Below are 13,533 nucleotides of genomic sequence, written 5' to 3'. Positions count from 1 at the left end.
TTCCCTGCACAGGGAGCTGTTTGGTGATTTGTGTCCTCCCCTCCCCAGGCTCTCAAGCCCGGAGACCTAAAGCTGGGGGCAGGCAGGGTGTGTAACAGGTTCAGCACCTGCAGCTCATCTGAGAGACCCAGACACTTCCACATATCCTGGTCTGAGCTCAGCTGAATGCTTTTAGAGCCCAGAGCAGCCACAGCTGATCCTGCACTGACCTGAAAATATTATCACTGCAAACCCAGGTCCCGCTCAAGATTTTGGAATCTTCCTACATTTTGTCTGAAGTACCAAGGTCTGGTGGGAATTACAGTGTTCAGAAAATGAGGTGCTTTGAAAATGCTCTTTCCACAGCCACAAGAGCTACTGGATATTTCTTTGGGAAGTGGGGAGTGGTGGAACAGGGCCAGGGTGGGGGGTGGTAACATTTAGTTTGGTTGGATGGGTCTTTTTAAAGAAAGCTTCAGTTCTGTCAGATCGATTTCTAAACCCTCTGGCTTAATCCATGCTCAGCTACTACCCCTTACCCGTGAAGTCAATTTTACTTACGTATTCCAAGAAGCATGATCCAACCTCACTCAAATGTGGGTGGTCTTTGTTAAATTTCTTCTCTAATGCTTTAACAAATTTCTTCTGGCACCTGTAGATGTCCTCAATATTCCCAAAGATTGTCTTCAGCTGTTCTTCCGTAAACATGTCTGCTCTCTTGCGGCACTGCTTAATGTAGCCCTAGGAGAAAACCAAATTGGAAAGCTTCCTGGGCACCTGCTCTGTGGCAACAGAAAGCCTCAAGGACTGCAGTCAGATGTACACCAGGTTCCTGTATTTGCTTCCTGCAGAGATGTACCCATGTTTAACTATTATTTCCTCTAGTGTTACCCTAAACATGATAGAAGCAGAAGCCAAGGCACAGGCTCCTGGCAGCCCTGGGCGATGCTGTAGCCCACACCTGAAGGAGTCACAGAGCTGCTTTCTCTCTTGCTGAAAAGCCCTTTATGTGAGTGCAGGCAATGGGGTGCTCTGACCCCAGCACTCGTAGATTCAGACCATTGAAGTCCAGTTGTGGGTCTGGTTTGGGTGCCTGTGTGAAGAGCTGCCTGACTGACTCCAGGCAGAGGAGAGCACCAAGGGATGGGGGGACACTGCAGCAGGAGAGGGTTGTTTGTAAGTGTGTGCTCCTTGCCCCAGCTGCCTCTGCTGGGAGCCACTCCACTTTGGTACCATTGCAGTGGAGAATTCTGTTCCCACAAAAAGTCCAACTACCTCCACTCCTCCAATGTGTACAATGGATGTCTGTTAGAAGAGGTGTCACAATATTCAGCATATTTGACTGTAAAGGACCCAATTGGCTGAGCATCCCCCAGTTGTTTTGATCAGAGCAAGACTTGCCTGAAGGCTGGAGTTGCTGATTATATTACCTCAGAACATATATTAGAGAGGACAGCAGTGCTAGACATTTACTTTTCTCTGGCTTGGGAAATTCAATTAATTCCATTTAATCAGAGCACAAGTGAGTGCTCCAAATGCAGAGGCATTTGGGATTTTGCTGTAATGAATTGTCTTCTGTTTTCTGAGCATATAATACCATTCAGCAGAACTGGTGAAAATACAGTCTCTTTTTCAGAAAAGTTACCTGCTTAGGGTCCCTTTCTGGGCAAGAATGGGACATACTCCATTATCCTTCAGCCAAGTTCTCACAGTCCCTTCCCCTTTTATTCCTTACCTCACAAATGTCCTTCAGGTGCTTGATGTAGTCTCTCTCTGTGCTTATGATCTCATTGATGACGTTGGTCCTCATTTGGTCTTTGGTGGTCTGGCCCATCCCAAAGCGTCGGGAGTCGTCCTCTTTGCCCCCCTCTACCTTCAGGGGGTAATCTTCCATGGGCTCATCCTGGTTTACTCGAAGCTGTGCAGGCACACAAGATGTTCACTGTTTGTATTGCTAAACACAGCTCTGCCAAGGAAGTTTGGGTTAGTCGATTGAATGGCAGACGAAGAGTGAGCTCGGATAAGGTGTGAAGAGGGTGAGTATATTGCCTGGGAACATTTTCCCCTCGGGGAAGCTGAGGCCAGACAGTCACTTTGGGGAGGGTACCTTGAAGCCACATGGCAGCTGCTCCCACTGTGACATGGGTGGTTTTAAGCAGGCATTTCTTGTGGACAGAAGTCACAGAAATAATATGGAGTCCTTCAGGAAGAATACATAATCAGGACAAAAATGGTTTATCGAGTGAAATTTTCTTAAATATATGAAGGAGCACTTTGGGAGGGAGGGGAGAATCAGTGGATGGTTGGGTTTTTATCTAGCTTTATTGTTCTCATACTGTCAATAACAGATGGCCCCTCGGTATCTGCTTCCTCAGGATTATTTAAAGAGAGTTCATTGCTAAAGTAAAAGCAGATAGAGCTGCCTGTGGGCACTACCATGGGAAGGAAGGGCACTACATGGCAGGGCTGTGTGGGACTCTCAGTCCCCCCATCAGATGGCAGCACAGCACGAGCAGAGGGAAGCACCAGGTTGGAGCCATGCTGCGCTGCAGAGTCTGCTCTGTCACCGCCGCAAAGGGCCCGAGTTAAAGCTGGCACGTACTGGGGCATTTCACTTGTGAGCTTTCTTTTTTGTAGAACTGTTGTAGCTCTCGCAGTGCCCGCGGGAATACTTTGTACATGACTCAAAGGATCAGTCCCAGCACAGAGAAGGAGTGAAAGATAGGAAGTTAAAACACACATAATTATAGGAATTTTTAGTACAGTGACACAGAACTGCTGTAAACTTTTAATGTAGTTTCTTCTAGGCTCTATGACTTACCACTTGATACAAATATACCTACATATAAAAAACAGTGCATACCCCTCCCCTGTCAACACAGGCACAGATTACATTTACTCACTGCTGAAGCCCTCAAGATGTGCAATCCTGGTTCTCCTTCACAGTGAGCAGGACATCGGCAACACTTAAACTCAGACCTTGGCCTGAAACTCATGTGGAGTGACAGAGTCCTGCAGACGGACCCAAGCTTTGAGACATCCCAGCCCTCCCTGCAGTGAGCTTGAGAGTCGGTGGTAATTAGCAGGAAATCTTCGCCTGGATGCTTGAGTAAGTGTTGTAATTCCTCTGTTAAAAGAATTTCTTACTCTGCATCCCTAATGGCTAGTACTAGTCTGCTTTACTCTTAAGATATTATGGCAGATTTTTTTCCAGCCAGGACAACAATTCAACTTATCAGCAACATGAAAGAAAAAAAATCTTTGTTTTCATTGCAAAAAAAAAAAGCAGTTTTTGTCCCCACCAGTGCTGAGGTCTTGGTACTCTTACTTGCAAAACATTCCACTGTTGGTAATAATTATCCAGCTGAGATCATCTCCTGCAACCTGTAACAAAGCATTTCAAAACTTCTCCAAGGACTTTTGCTACAGACACCAGATGACCTCGTGTCACCTCCTTTCAGCTTCACCTGGTTTTGGGTCACTTGTGATCTGAAGTGACCTGGATAAAGAGCTAAAGGGCTGAGAATCTCTGCCCTTAGACACCTAATTGCCTTTGCAGCACTGAGGAGCCTGCCCCGAGGTGGTGAAAGGTGTCAGGCACCCACACCGACAGTCACAGTCAGGAGAAAGGAAAAAAGCCTTTCTCCTCACAGCAGGACAGCAGAGCACAGCAGTTACCACCCTCCCACACTGCTGGTTTCCCTCCCACTTGCCCTGAGAGCTCAGATGTGTTTCAGAAAGCTCAGCTGGAAATTAAGCTTCTGCAGCGTGCAGTTGGGACTGTCTGGGCTGGTCTGCACAGCTGTTCTGTGTGGGCTTTGTAGCTGGCACCAAGGGACAGCCTTGGCCCACAAGCACTGAGTGTCTCAGATTGCCCCAGATGACCGCCGGAACATTTTTTGTGTCTTTCTCCTCCATTTTTAAGTGCCTGGAATACAGTGCTGTGTGACAGCCCAGCAGCCTGGTCTAAGACAAGGTATGTGTGTGAGTCAGGTGGGTGCATACTTTGGACGTGGCATTGCACTGGCCCCAGCACCAGCTGGAGAGAGGTGTCTTTGGTGCCATGCTCATCTGTATTGCCTAAGTGGACAGTGGAGTTAAGACCTCTGCCAGCTGCATCAGGGATTCCTCCAGGAGAGTGTTGCTTGCTCCTGGAAGCGGATGCCATGTGCTTGGGCACAAATCAGCCTATCTACAGATAGGTTAGCAGGAGCCAGGCTGCAAACCACCAAACAGGGCAGCTCCCCAGCTGGCATGGCACAGCTCAGCTCCACTCCAGTCTGGAGCTGAACCCTTGGCCCTGATTTACTCATGTAGAGGGAGTTCTCCACACTGGTTGCTGCTCAGCCAGGAGGGCACCCTGTACTGTAGCCACTTGTAGAGGAAGAGTACCAAGACATGCTGAACCAACTATCTCTAGCTGTGAAAGTCTGGAGGAGTCACCACAGAACATTAAACTTGGAGAAGAAGAACAAACACCTGGTGCTAATGGAGATGGCGCAAAGAAAGATCAAGATCTTACCCGAACAAAGCTGGCTGGAAACCAGCCTTCACTGTCCAGAATCCTCCCCCACCACCACTCCTTGTTGGTGGCATCCATTACTTCGATGACTTCGCCGGCCTTGAATCCCAGCTCTTGGTCATCCATGGTGACATGGTCCCAGAGGGCTTCTGCGTACACCACGCTGCCATCGCTGATGAGCTGTGGGCAGAGCAGGTCAGACTGTCAGTCCCCCCACGACAGCAGCACCGTGTGCCAGCGTGCCTGCAGCTCTGGCAGCACGTGCTGGTAACTCTGTGCTCTCATGGGCAATGAGGAGTTAGTGCGAGGCTGGCAGTTGCTTTGCCTGACCCTGCTCTCAACAGCATTTGCTCAGAATCTCTTGGACACACTACATTTACTACCATAAAAACATAAATTCTGGTATTTCATACTGCTGACTTTGCCTCAGCCAGTAAACAAGGCTCAATGGTACCTTGTTTGTGGAGGATGCTCTGATGCTGCCAGTGCAGCTCCGCTTTGGAAAGCCTTGAAATAAATAAAACCATGAGCATCAATATTTAGAGATGTACTTCAGAGCAGAAAGCATTTGGAGGCCTCAGAGCTACTCTGGGATGGATAGAGCCTGAAGCCTTTAAGGTGTTTAAATGTAGCACTTAAGGTGCTTAAAATAAGACTCCTGGAGAGTTTTAGGTAATTATACTGAGGAACAACAGTTATTTACTACATGCCCCATAGAGGCTCTACTCTAGGAAAAACAGGACCCCCAACAATTAAAAAAAACAGAGCCAAAGCCCACGTGGCTGGAAGGTGCAAGGAGGCTCTTGAGCACAGTGATGCTGTGCCTGATGCCATTCTTGACCAATCACACCTCAGCTCTGGGGTAGCCAGGTACCACTTGGGTGCTGTTGCAGTGGTGTGTCTGTGGGCTGGTCCTGCTGGCCACTACAGCAGGAGTGCCCTATGCCACTGGTTTGTCAGGTCAGTCTCCCTTGGATTTCGGCAACTACAGAGTACATGCACAGAGTTCTCAGGGCATGAGTGTACCTGGGACTGTCTGAACACCAAGGATTTCCCCAAGAAGGCAGAGTGCATACTGGAGTTCTGCTAAAAAGGACTTGGCCATTGTGGAGTGGCAGTGAAGGCCTATTTTTCTCCAGGAAAATGATGCAATGATGAATTATGGGAAGACAACGGGAAGACAGTCTGTGAGGCACAAGGGAGAAAGAGAAAAGCTGTAGGAAACCCACAATCCCTGGTAGGTGTCACAGCACTGCAGCAGCATCACCACAGTGCACGGGCCAGCCTTGCACCTTGGGCTGCTCGGTCACCCGGAGCTATCCGCTGCTCTGGGTTACTGCTTCTGCCTCTCCACAAAGGAGAGAGATGCACGTTGGAAAAGAATGTCAGGATAATCGTGAACTGAGTAAATCAGAAGAGGGTTAACGAGGCATTTGAAAGAAAATTGAAATGCATTCTGCCTTTGGATAGCAAATGCCCCTTCACTGAACCAGAAACAGCTTAATGCAGTGTCTCCATTCTGACAAAAATAACGGGATGATGGGGAAGGAGAGGGTGAGAGGTTCCCAGTTATCTACACAGTTGGTGTGTAGCCAGAGCTAGGTGGGATGCAGTGGAATGATGCTATGTATATCTGTGTGAAAGCAGGGGATGGAGATCCATGTGGCAGCAAAAACAAAAGGGTTATTGATGTATTAAAAACAGCAGAAGTGCCTCAGAATGGTCATGTAGAAATTAGAGCCTCTCTCCCCCAAAAAGGTGCTGGGATCAGCCCAACTGAAGTGCATCCACACTAAGGCACACAGGATGAGAAACAAACAGGAGGAGCCGAAGGCTATGGTGTAGAAGGAAAACTAGGATACAAGTGCCACCACAGAAATGTTGTGGGATGACTCTCACAACTGGAGTGCTGCAGTGGGTGGCCATAAATCCTTCGGAAGGGACAGGCATGGAAGGAGAGGCAGTGGGGGAGCACTGTATGTGAGGGAGTGTTTTGCCTGTCAAGAGCTTGATGATGGTGATGACAGGGTTGAGTATTCCCCTTCCTGAGGGGCAGCAGAGGAGCAGGCACTGATCTCTGCTCTCTGGTGACCAGTGACAGGACCCACAGGGATGGCCTGAAGCTGTGTCAGGGCAGGTTTAGGTTTGATATCAGGAAAAGGTTCTTTCCCCAGAGGGTGGTTGGGCACTGAACAGGCTCCCCAGGATCATGGCCCCAAGGCTGCCAGAGCTCAAGGAACATTTGGACAACACTCTCAGACACAGGGTGGGATTCTTGGGGTGTCTGTGCAGGGCCAGAAGTTGGACTTTGGTGATCTTTGTGTGTCACTTCCAACTCAGGATATTCTATGATTCTCTGAATGTATTTATCCATGATCTGGATGAGGGGATTGAGAGCACCCTCAGTAATTTAGAGGTTTTGGCTTTTTAACATAAAGCAGTGACAACAAGAGTAGGGAGGAGAGTGGATGTAAAAATGTATTTTTCCAAACTTGGCTATCAGACTTCAGCTCCAGAAGAGCAGCTGCGCCGTGGGTGACAGCGGGTGTAGCTCACAAAAGAGCTCTGCTGCTGCTTTGGGCAATCTGCCTGCGCACAGCCCATCCATTTGCTTTAGGACTTCAGGGACTGGTGCCTGTGCAGACCACAAACTGAGCCCAGCTCCTCCTGCTGCAGGGAGGGAGCAGTAACAGGGTGAGGGGGTGGCTGGAGCCAAGCACCTGCCCCCCCCGTAGAGGGGAGCTGATTAAATACTCCGATCTCAGTCGCAGTGCTGGGCACTCACTTGCACTTAGGTGAGCCCCACACCAGGTGACAGCAGCTGCTGCCGTGCCCTGCTGCGTTACACATCCCTGCGGGAAGGGATGGCTGTTCCTGATGGCTCAGGAAGGGGGCATAGGCTGGTAAACCTTTGCAAGAGTGGTATCCAGCAGACTTTTCAACATCCAAACTGTGACCAGCACATACAGAACATGGCTCTTTCTCAGACAAAATACCTTTGCTCTGTGCTTAAATATGCCAGCCTGGATCAGTGCTCCAAGTACAATGTGGAGGCTGGCACACACACCATGGCCATTACCAGAGAGAGACTTCCTCCAGCACTGAGATGATCACACAAACAGAGCACTGGTGATGTGAAGGCATTAAAACCACACAGTACCAAGCTGTCACCTCTTGGTAACTAGATGAGAAGACAAGAGACCGCCTGACCTAGCATTAACAGCACATAGGGCTGATACACTCAGCTCATGGAGCCACATGGTTCTACTCAGTCACTGAAAGCCATGGGGCTGAGTAGAGAATCCTCAGCTGGTATTTTAGTCCATACATTAATATGAATACCTTAAATTTTCCCTATTCAACAACAGCCATGCTGTGGATATGATTTGCAAAATACAGGAAGTCACAACTCTGGGATAACCAGCCTGGCCAAATAGGCAGGCAAGACACTGCCAGTTCTCATGCAAAGGAATAAATAAAAAAAAATACACCTGAACAACAGGCCAGGATTTGTTTAACTGACAACAAACATCATGTTTCTAGGGAGGAATGATCTATATGGACTAAAGCACGAAATAAAGAGCAAAAAAATATTTCATCTGTTCTTGGGATTATCTCAATTAATTTGATACAGCAGCACTTAACACACCTTCATGTGTTCAGGCTGACAGGCTCTGCCTGGTCCCCTCCCTGCCCTGCTTCCTCCTGTGCTGGTACCCTGGGGTGGGCAGGGGCAGACCTGGATGCTGAGCAGTGCTCAGGGATCACCGTGGGCCGGGCTCTGCTTCTCTTTGCCCCCAGTTCAGGCTTATGCTGCTATTTTCCATTGTATCCAGTCCAACTCCTAGGCTGATACAAGAATACCAAATACACCCAGTGAAACCTTTCCCAGAGCAGGTACTGTTGGGTAACTCTGAGCCAGGACTGGCATTTCCATGGCACAGGAGCACCTACGGTGACACACATCACTGCAGCAAGGAGAGCTGCCCAGCTGGGGTCAGAGTGCTGCCCCGTCCTGCCCTGGGGGCAAGCTGCTACGGGAAGGAGGGTCAGGACTCTCCCTGCCCAGGGAGGACAAAACACACCAGAAGATAAAAGGGTTTTGGCAAAATGTGTTCGAGGTGGCACAATCAAGCTCTGCTGAGGGAGCTGCTTGGCTTCCAGAGGAGCAGGGATGGAAGGTAATGCTCACCACTGCCAAACATGGCACCTCCTCGGCTCAAAAGGCTCAGCTCACCACATGTTTGATCTTTGCAATTAAAGCAAGGTTTGAAAAACAACTACTAATTTTCATGAAACAACATTTATGTGCTGGCTTTGTAATGTCAAGGACAACTCAGTACGTGTTCTTGAAGAGGCCCAAACAAGTGTATAGCAGAGAAAAGTTAGAAGACAGAATGCAAACCAGCCACCCCACAGCTGCTCTAGCTCCTGCAGCTGGCAGTGGGGAAAACAATCAGAAATCAACATTTTTCTTTGTTTATAAAATCATTTAACTTTGTAGACAGCAGCATTTGCAACCCAAAAGCAGCACTAACACAGATGCTTTGAATCTGAAAATCGAGGGCAGCTCTGCTACTGCCCTGGCCTTTCTGTGTCCCCACTGCAGCCCCAGGCTCCTGTTCCAGCCCTCCCCGCTGCAAGGGGAAGGTGCTGGGGCAGCTCCTCCCGTGGCACAGATGGAGGGGGAGGATCAGTGCATGGCTCCTCCGAGCAGTGTCTAGACAGAGGCTGCCAAGGAGGAGATGCAGCCAGGGCTGTTGCACAGAGCTGCCCCAAATCAAGTCCATTACATGTGGGCAAACAGATCCAGCATGTCAGGGCCCATTCTATGGGCTTGTTTGCGTTGCAGCTACTTGGTCCCTGTCTGTCTCAGGCTGGACACCTTGACACAATTACCTTGTGTGTCCTGGTCTTGTTCTGACAGGACCTCCAGGCAATACTAACAGAGATGAAAGATCTCAGCAATTTACAGGAGTGATGAGGATGCCTTTAGGAAATATTTATCTTTGAGCTACTCGTTTCTATTTGAATAAAATTTGAATAGCTTTCTCTTGACAATGCCAAGTACAGCAGATCATGCAGAGCTAAAAAATAAACCCAGGAGCATCAAAAGAACTGGGAAAAGGGAAGTTCAGGGAGAAGGTGCCAATAGAATGGAATTTATTTTTCAGCTCTGTGACCCTAAAACAGACATGTTCCACAAAGACCACCTCAGACCAGCCCTTCCTGGTGAGCTAAAATGGTTGCCATGAAGCCTGTGCTCATTGCTTGACCTCCCGAACTTGTGTGTTACAGACTGAAGCTGAACTGGTCCAGCACACCAAACATTTAAGCCCTGCAGCAGTCCTGATCCCAGAGGCAAAGCCCTCCCACAGCTCCAGTTCCTTCACCAGTCACTTTGCTTCCAGAGCTTCTCCTCTGCCTCTCTCATGCAAGGTGCAGCAGAGGAGTGAAAGAAAAATTACTTATGCACTTGCCCCAAAGTAGTGCTTCATTCACACAAATACTTATTTTCTCTGAACATGGGCAGAAGCCAACTGGCCTCTGCCTTGAACAGAACCCATGGGACAGTTCTGAAATTGTCCTGACACCTTGCTCTTGCTTCCTCTCAAAATTTTTAGCTTCACTGTCTAATGATGGACAACAGAGATTAAATTTATCTCACAGAGCTTCTGTCATCTGAGCAGCAGGCACTGAGTCTGAACGAGTTATCTGGATTGTCTTTTGGAGCATCTCCCCCTGTGGGGAGAGACAGGCACCCCAGGGAAGGGCTCATCTTCAGCATCTCTCTGAGCATGATGAGCTAAGCAAGCCCCTGGGGTTCCTGTCTCCCCTCACTGCCAGGCAAGAATTCGGGCTTGCTCTGCTAGACTGGACTTGCTGCCTGGCTGCAGGGTGCCAGAACCACTGACAGCTCTGCAGCCACAGCAAACACTTCATTGCTTCTTGCTGCTCCTCTGCCCTCGTGTTCCAGGGTAACACGAGCCCTCCCTGCCAGTGTGACAGCGGGCACGTGTCCCCTCGTGGGCAGTGCTCGTGTTCATTGCTTCATTCACAGGCCCACACACCCTGCCTCCAGTCAAGCCGTGCCCTTGGCATTTGTTGCCCTTTTGCCTGCACTGTAAGCTGCATATTTTTCAGCACAGATTTTTGAGACTGATTAAGGATAGTGGAGGACTCCCAGGCATTTACCAAGCACTGCAGATCTCCATTCAAAATGTTGTAGTTTGACAGTGATTCTCCTTAACAAATCTAAAAAGTCAGTCAACAAAGATCTTAATCCAGCTAAGTGTGCTACACTGATATTCCACAGTGCTGCTTTTTTAATCAGTGCCTGTAGTTAAGCTCCTCATGTGACATGTAGTACAGCTGCCTCCATTTACCAAACATTCAAAATTTGTCATCACATTTATTTGGTAAGAACTATTTTCCACAAAACCATTCTGACTGGCATTAATTACATTATTCCCTTTTATTTATATCATCTGAGTCCTGATTGCCCCTCAGAAGTGATTTAAACAGATGGGAAGAGGAGGAGGGTCCCCCCCCGCAGCAGGCAAGGAGAAGCTTTGAAAGCTCCCTTTTTCCAGTGCTGCAGGAGGAGGGAAGCAGCCCTTGTGGGAAGTGGAGGAGGCAGAGCTGTGCTTCATGCTGAGTGAACCTGTGTGTAAAGAGTCTGGCATGAGAAAGCCTGCCAGGTGCAAGTCCCCTAGGTGCCATTAAATGTGATCCTTCAAACTCCAGAGTGGTGCAAGAACCTCCCAGTTCCTCACCTAAGATGTGGGAGCTGATTATTACAATGCAAAAGAAAACAACTTGAAAATTGCTTTCAACCTTTTACTTTTGGCTGAAATAATTCAGGAAAGTTCTTCTGAAAGAGTGAGGATAGTCACCTGTAGCTAAGGACGACACCTAAATCACCTCAACCCTGTCAGTGCCCTCAGTACTCCAACCATCACTCTCCCATGACCTGTCAAGGGAGTCTGCTAATTTGGGGAACTAAGATCCTTAAGTTTTGGCATAAGGAAAAGCCAGGAGCAAAGCCCTTCTCATGCCTCTCAGTAACTCTGCGACAGGTTGTCTTTGTATCACACTTTACAGTTGCACATTGCAGCTGCTGGCAACATGTACAGTAAGCAAAGCTGTAAAATAGCTTCCATTTTAACCTGCCAAACAATTTTCCAGAGGACATTTGTTGAAAGTTCTGTATATAACACATTTATTTCCTGGTATAAGTGGAATGTATTTTCATTCTTTCTAAACAAGTAGATACAACACTGAGTGACAGGGTGACAAAATGGCAAAGAAATTCTACATTGACAAATGTAACACAAACAATATCAAACACAAGTGACCGACTAAATGAGCTGCTCCTCAGGAATGTCTCTGCAGACCCATTTAAGAAAATATTGGCCCTCTCCATCAGGGTCAGAAAGCCCAAACATCAGGAATGACTCAGAAAGAGAGAGGAGAACTAGGCAAGGCACAAAGAGCAGCATGAATCAAACGTGAGAAGAATTTCTAGGCCAGCACAAGCTAAACAGACCTTGAAGTTGCAACAGAGACAGGTGGATGGAGGGTGGCCATGAGCTAAAGGCTTAAAAAAAGGTTATTTCTAATCCAGGCTGCTGGGTGCCCAGTGAAACCACCAGGCAAGAAGCTTGGTACAAAAGCAGTACCTTTTCCCTGTGGTGCATAATTATGCTGTGCCACAGGAAACCCCACAGCCGAACACAGAGATGATTTTAAAAAAGATTAAGCAAATGTATGTCCTTGAAGGACATTTAAACACATCCTGTCTGGATACAGCCCATCAAGGACCTTAAACACAGCTGAGAAGGGACACAAGGCAAAGGGCAAAGAGCCAGGCCATACTTGCCCTTATTCCTGAGCAGTGACCCAAGTCACAGGTAAAAGTGTCACTGGCTGGCCCTACAGGCCTGGGCATTAGGGCAGTAAAATTTATCTCACAGAGCAGTAGGACATTAGGGTAGTAAAAAGCATAGAAGGAAAGAAATGTTGACTACTCATATTACCCACAGATACTTCTTAAAAACAGTGAGCCCTGAAAATGTTGACCTGGCAGGCACAGATACATCCCATGAGGTACAGCAACACTGTCACTCAGGTGGAAAATTAGCAGTTGCCAACACAGTAATTACAGGGACATTAGGATGTCCCCTGGGGTAGGGCTGTTTATCTCCTGGCTGGGACTCCTCAGCGCTTCCACGCAGCTTCGATATAACAGATCCCACACACTCCATCCTACATGAGCAACCCTTGCCAGGCACACACATCTGGAGTAGCCATTCATCCCTACACATGGATGTGTAACTCCTGGCATCCTTTTTTTTTCTCCAGAAAGGAGGATGAAAGTGTACCCACGGAAAGCTGGCCGTCCAGATATTGCCTGGGAGAAAGAGTCCCTGCACAGGTCACAGGAGCAGGTATGTGCCACATCCTCACTCAAAATGTCCAGAAAGGCCTTTGCAATTAAGAGTTCAAAGGACCTCAAAACCTCCTTAAAGACAGAGAACTTAAGTCATTCCAAGGCTCTAAATCAGCTTAAACTCATCTAAGGCCCTACAGTGTTTTAAGCATTTTAAACCCATCTAAAGCCTTAAAGTGGCTTAAGGAGCTTGAAATACTCTAAGGCTTAAAAGTGGTTTAAGAAACTCTAACTTTTGGCTAACTCACTCCTTATACCTCTCCCAGCTGTGGCACCCCTCACTCCTCGCCAAGCCACACAGTCCCATTTACCCCAGACAGCCCAGATGCCACTGGAACAGCACCTGGAAAGTGTCCATATACTCTTCTCCTACTTTCTTTGGTTTCAAAGACTGGAAAGGTGCAAGGCCTGGAGTTGAACTCTCAGGTTTGAACAAGACTTTGACCTAGGGCTCACACATCTACAAAGTTTGTAGTTTCTGGTTCTAGTTTGGCTGTAGATGAAAATTGTGTAGGATTGCCTGACTCCCCACTTCACCTCACCAGGAGTTTTGAAGTCTACACTCACTGCAGAGGATGAA

At 48.1% G+C, this 13,533-nt stretch overlaps 1 protein-coding gene across 3 annotated transcripts in view; it reads right to left on the bottom strand.

Annotated features, from left to right (window-relative positions):
* Positions 1-13,533, bottom strand: part of ARHGEF4 (Rho guanine nucleotide exchange factor 4) — a 123,006-nt gene that overhangs the window by 11,794 nt on the left and 97,679 nt on the right. For all 3 annotated transcript variants that reach the window (XM_032119238.1, XM_032119239.1, XM_032119240.1), the window contains 3 exons: positions 4,502-4,681; positions 1,715-1,897; positions 541-720 (listed from right to left, as the gene is read on the bottom strand). In XM_032119238.1, coding sequence (XP_031975129.1) covers positions 541-720; positions 1,715-1,897; positions 4,502-4,681 — 543 coding nt within the window. The remainder of the gene's footprint in view (positions 1-540; positions 721-1,714; positions 1,898-4,501; positions 4,682-13,533) is intronic.

Source organism: Corvus moneduloides, chromosome 10 (assembly GCF_009650955.1).
Source record: "Corvus moneduloides isolate bCorMon1 chromosome 10, bCorMon1.pri, whole genome shotgun sequence".
Taxonomy (NCBI): Eukaryota; Metazoa; Chordata; class Aves; order Passeriformes; family Corvidae; genus Corvus; species Corvus moneduloides.
This window is presented reverse-complemented; position numbering and strand designations above follow the sequence as displayed.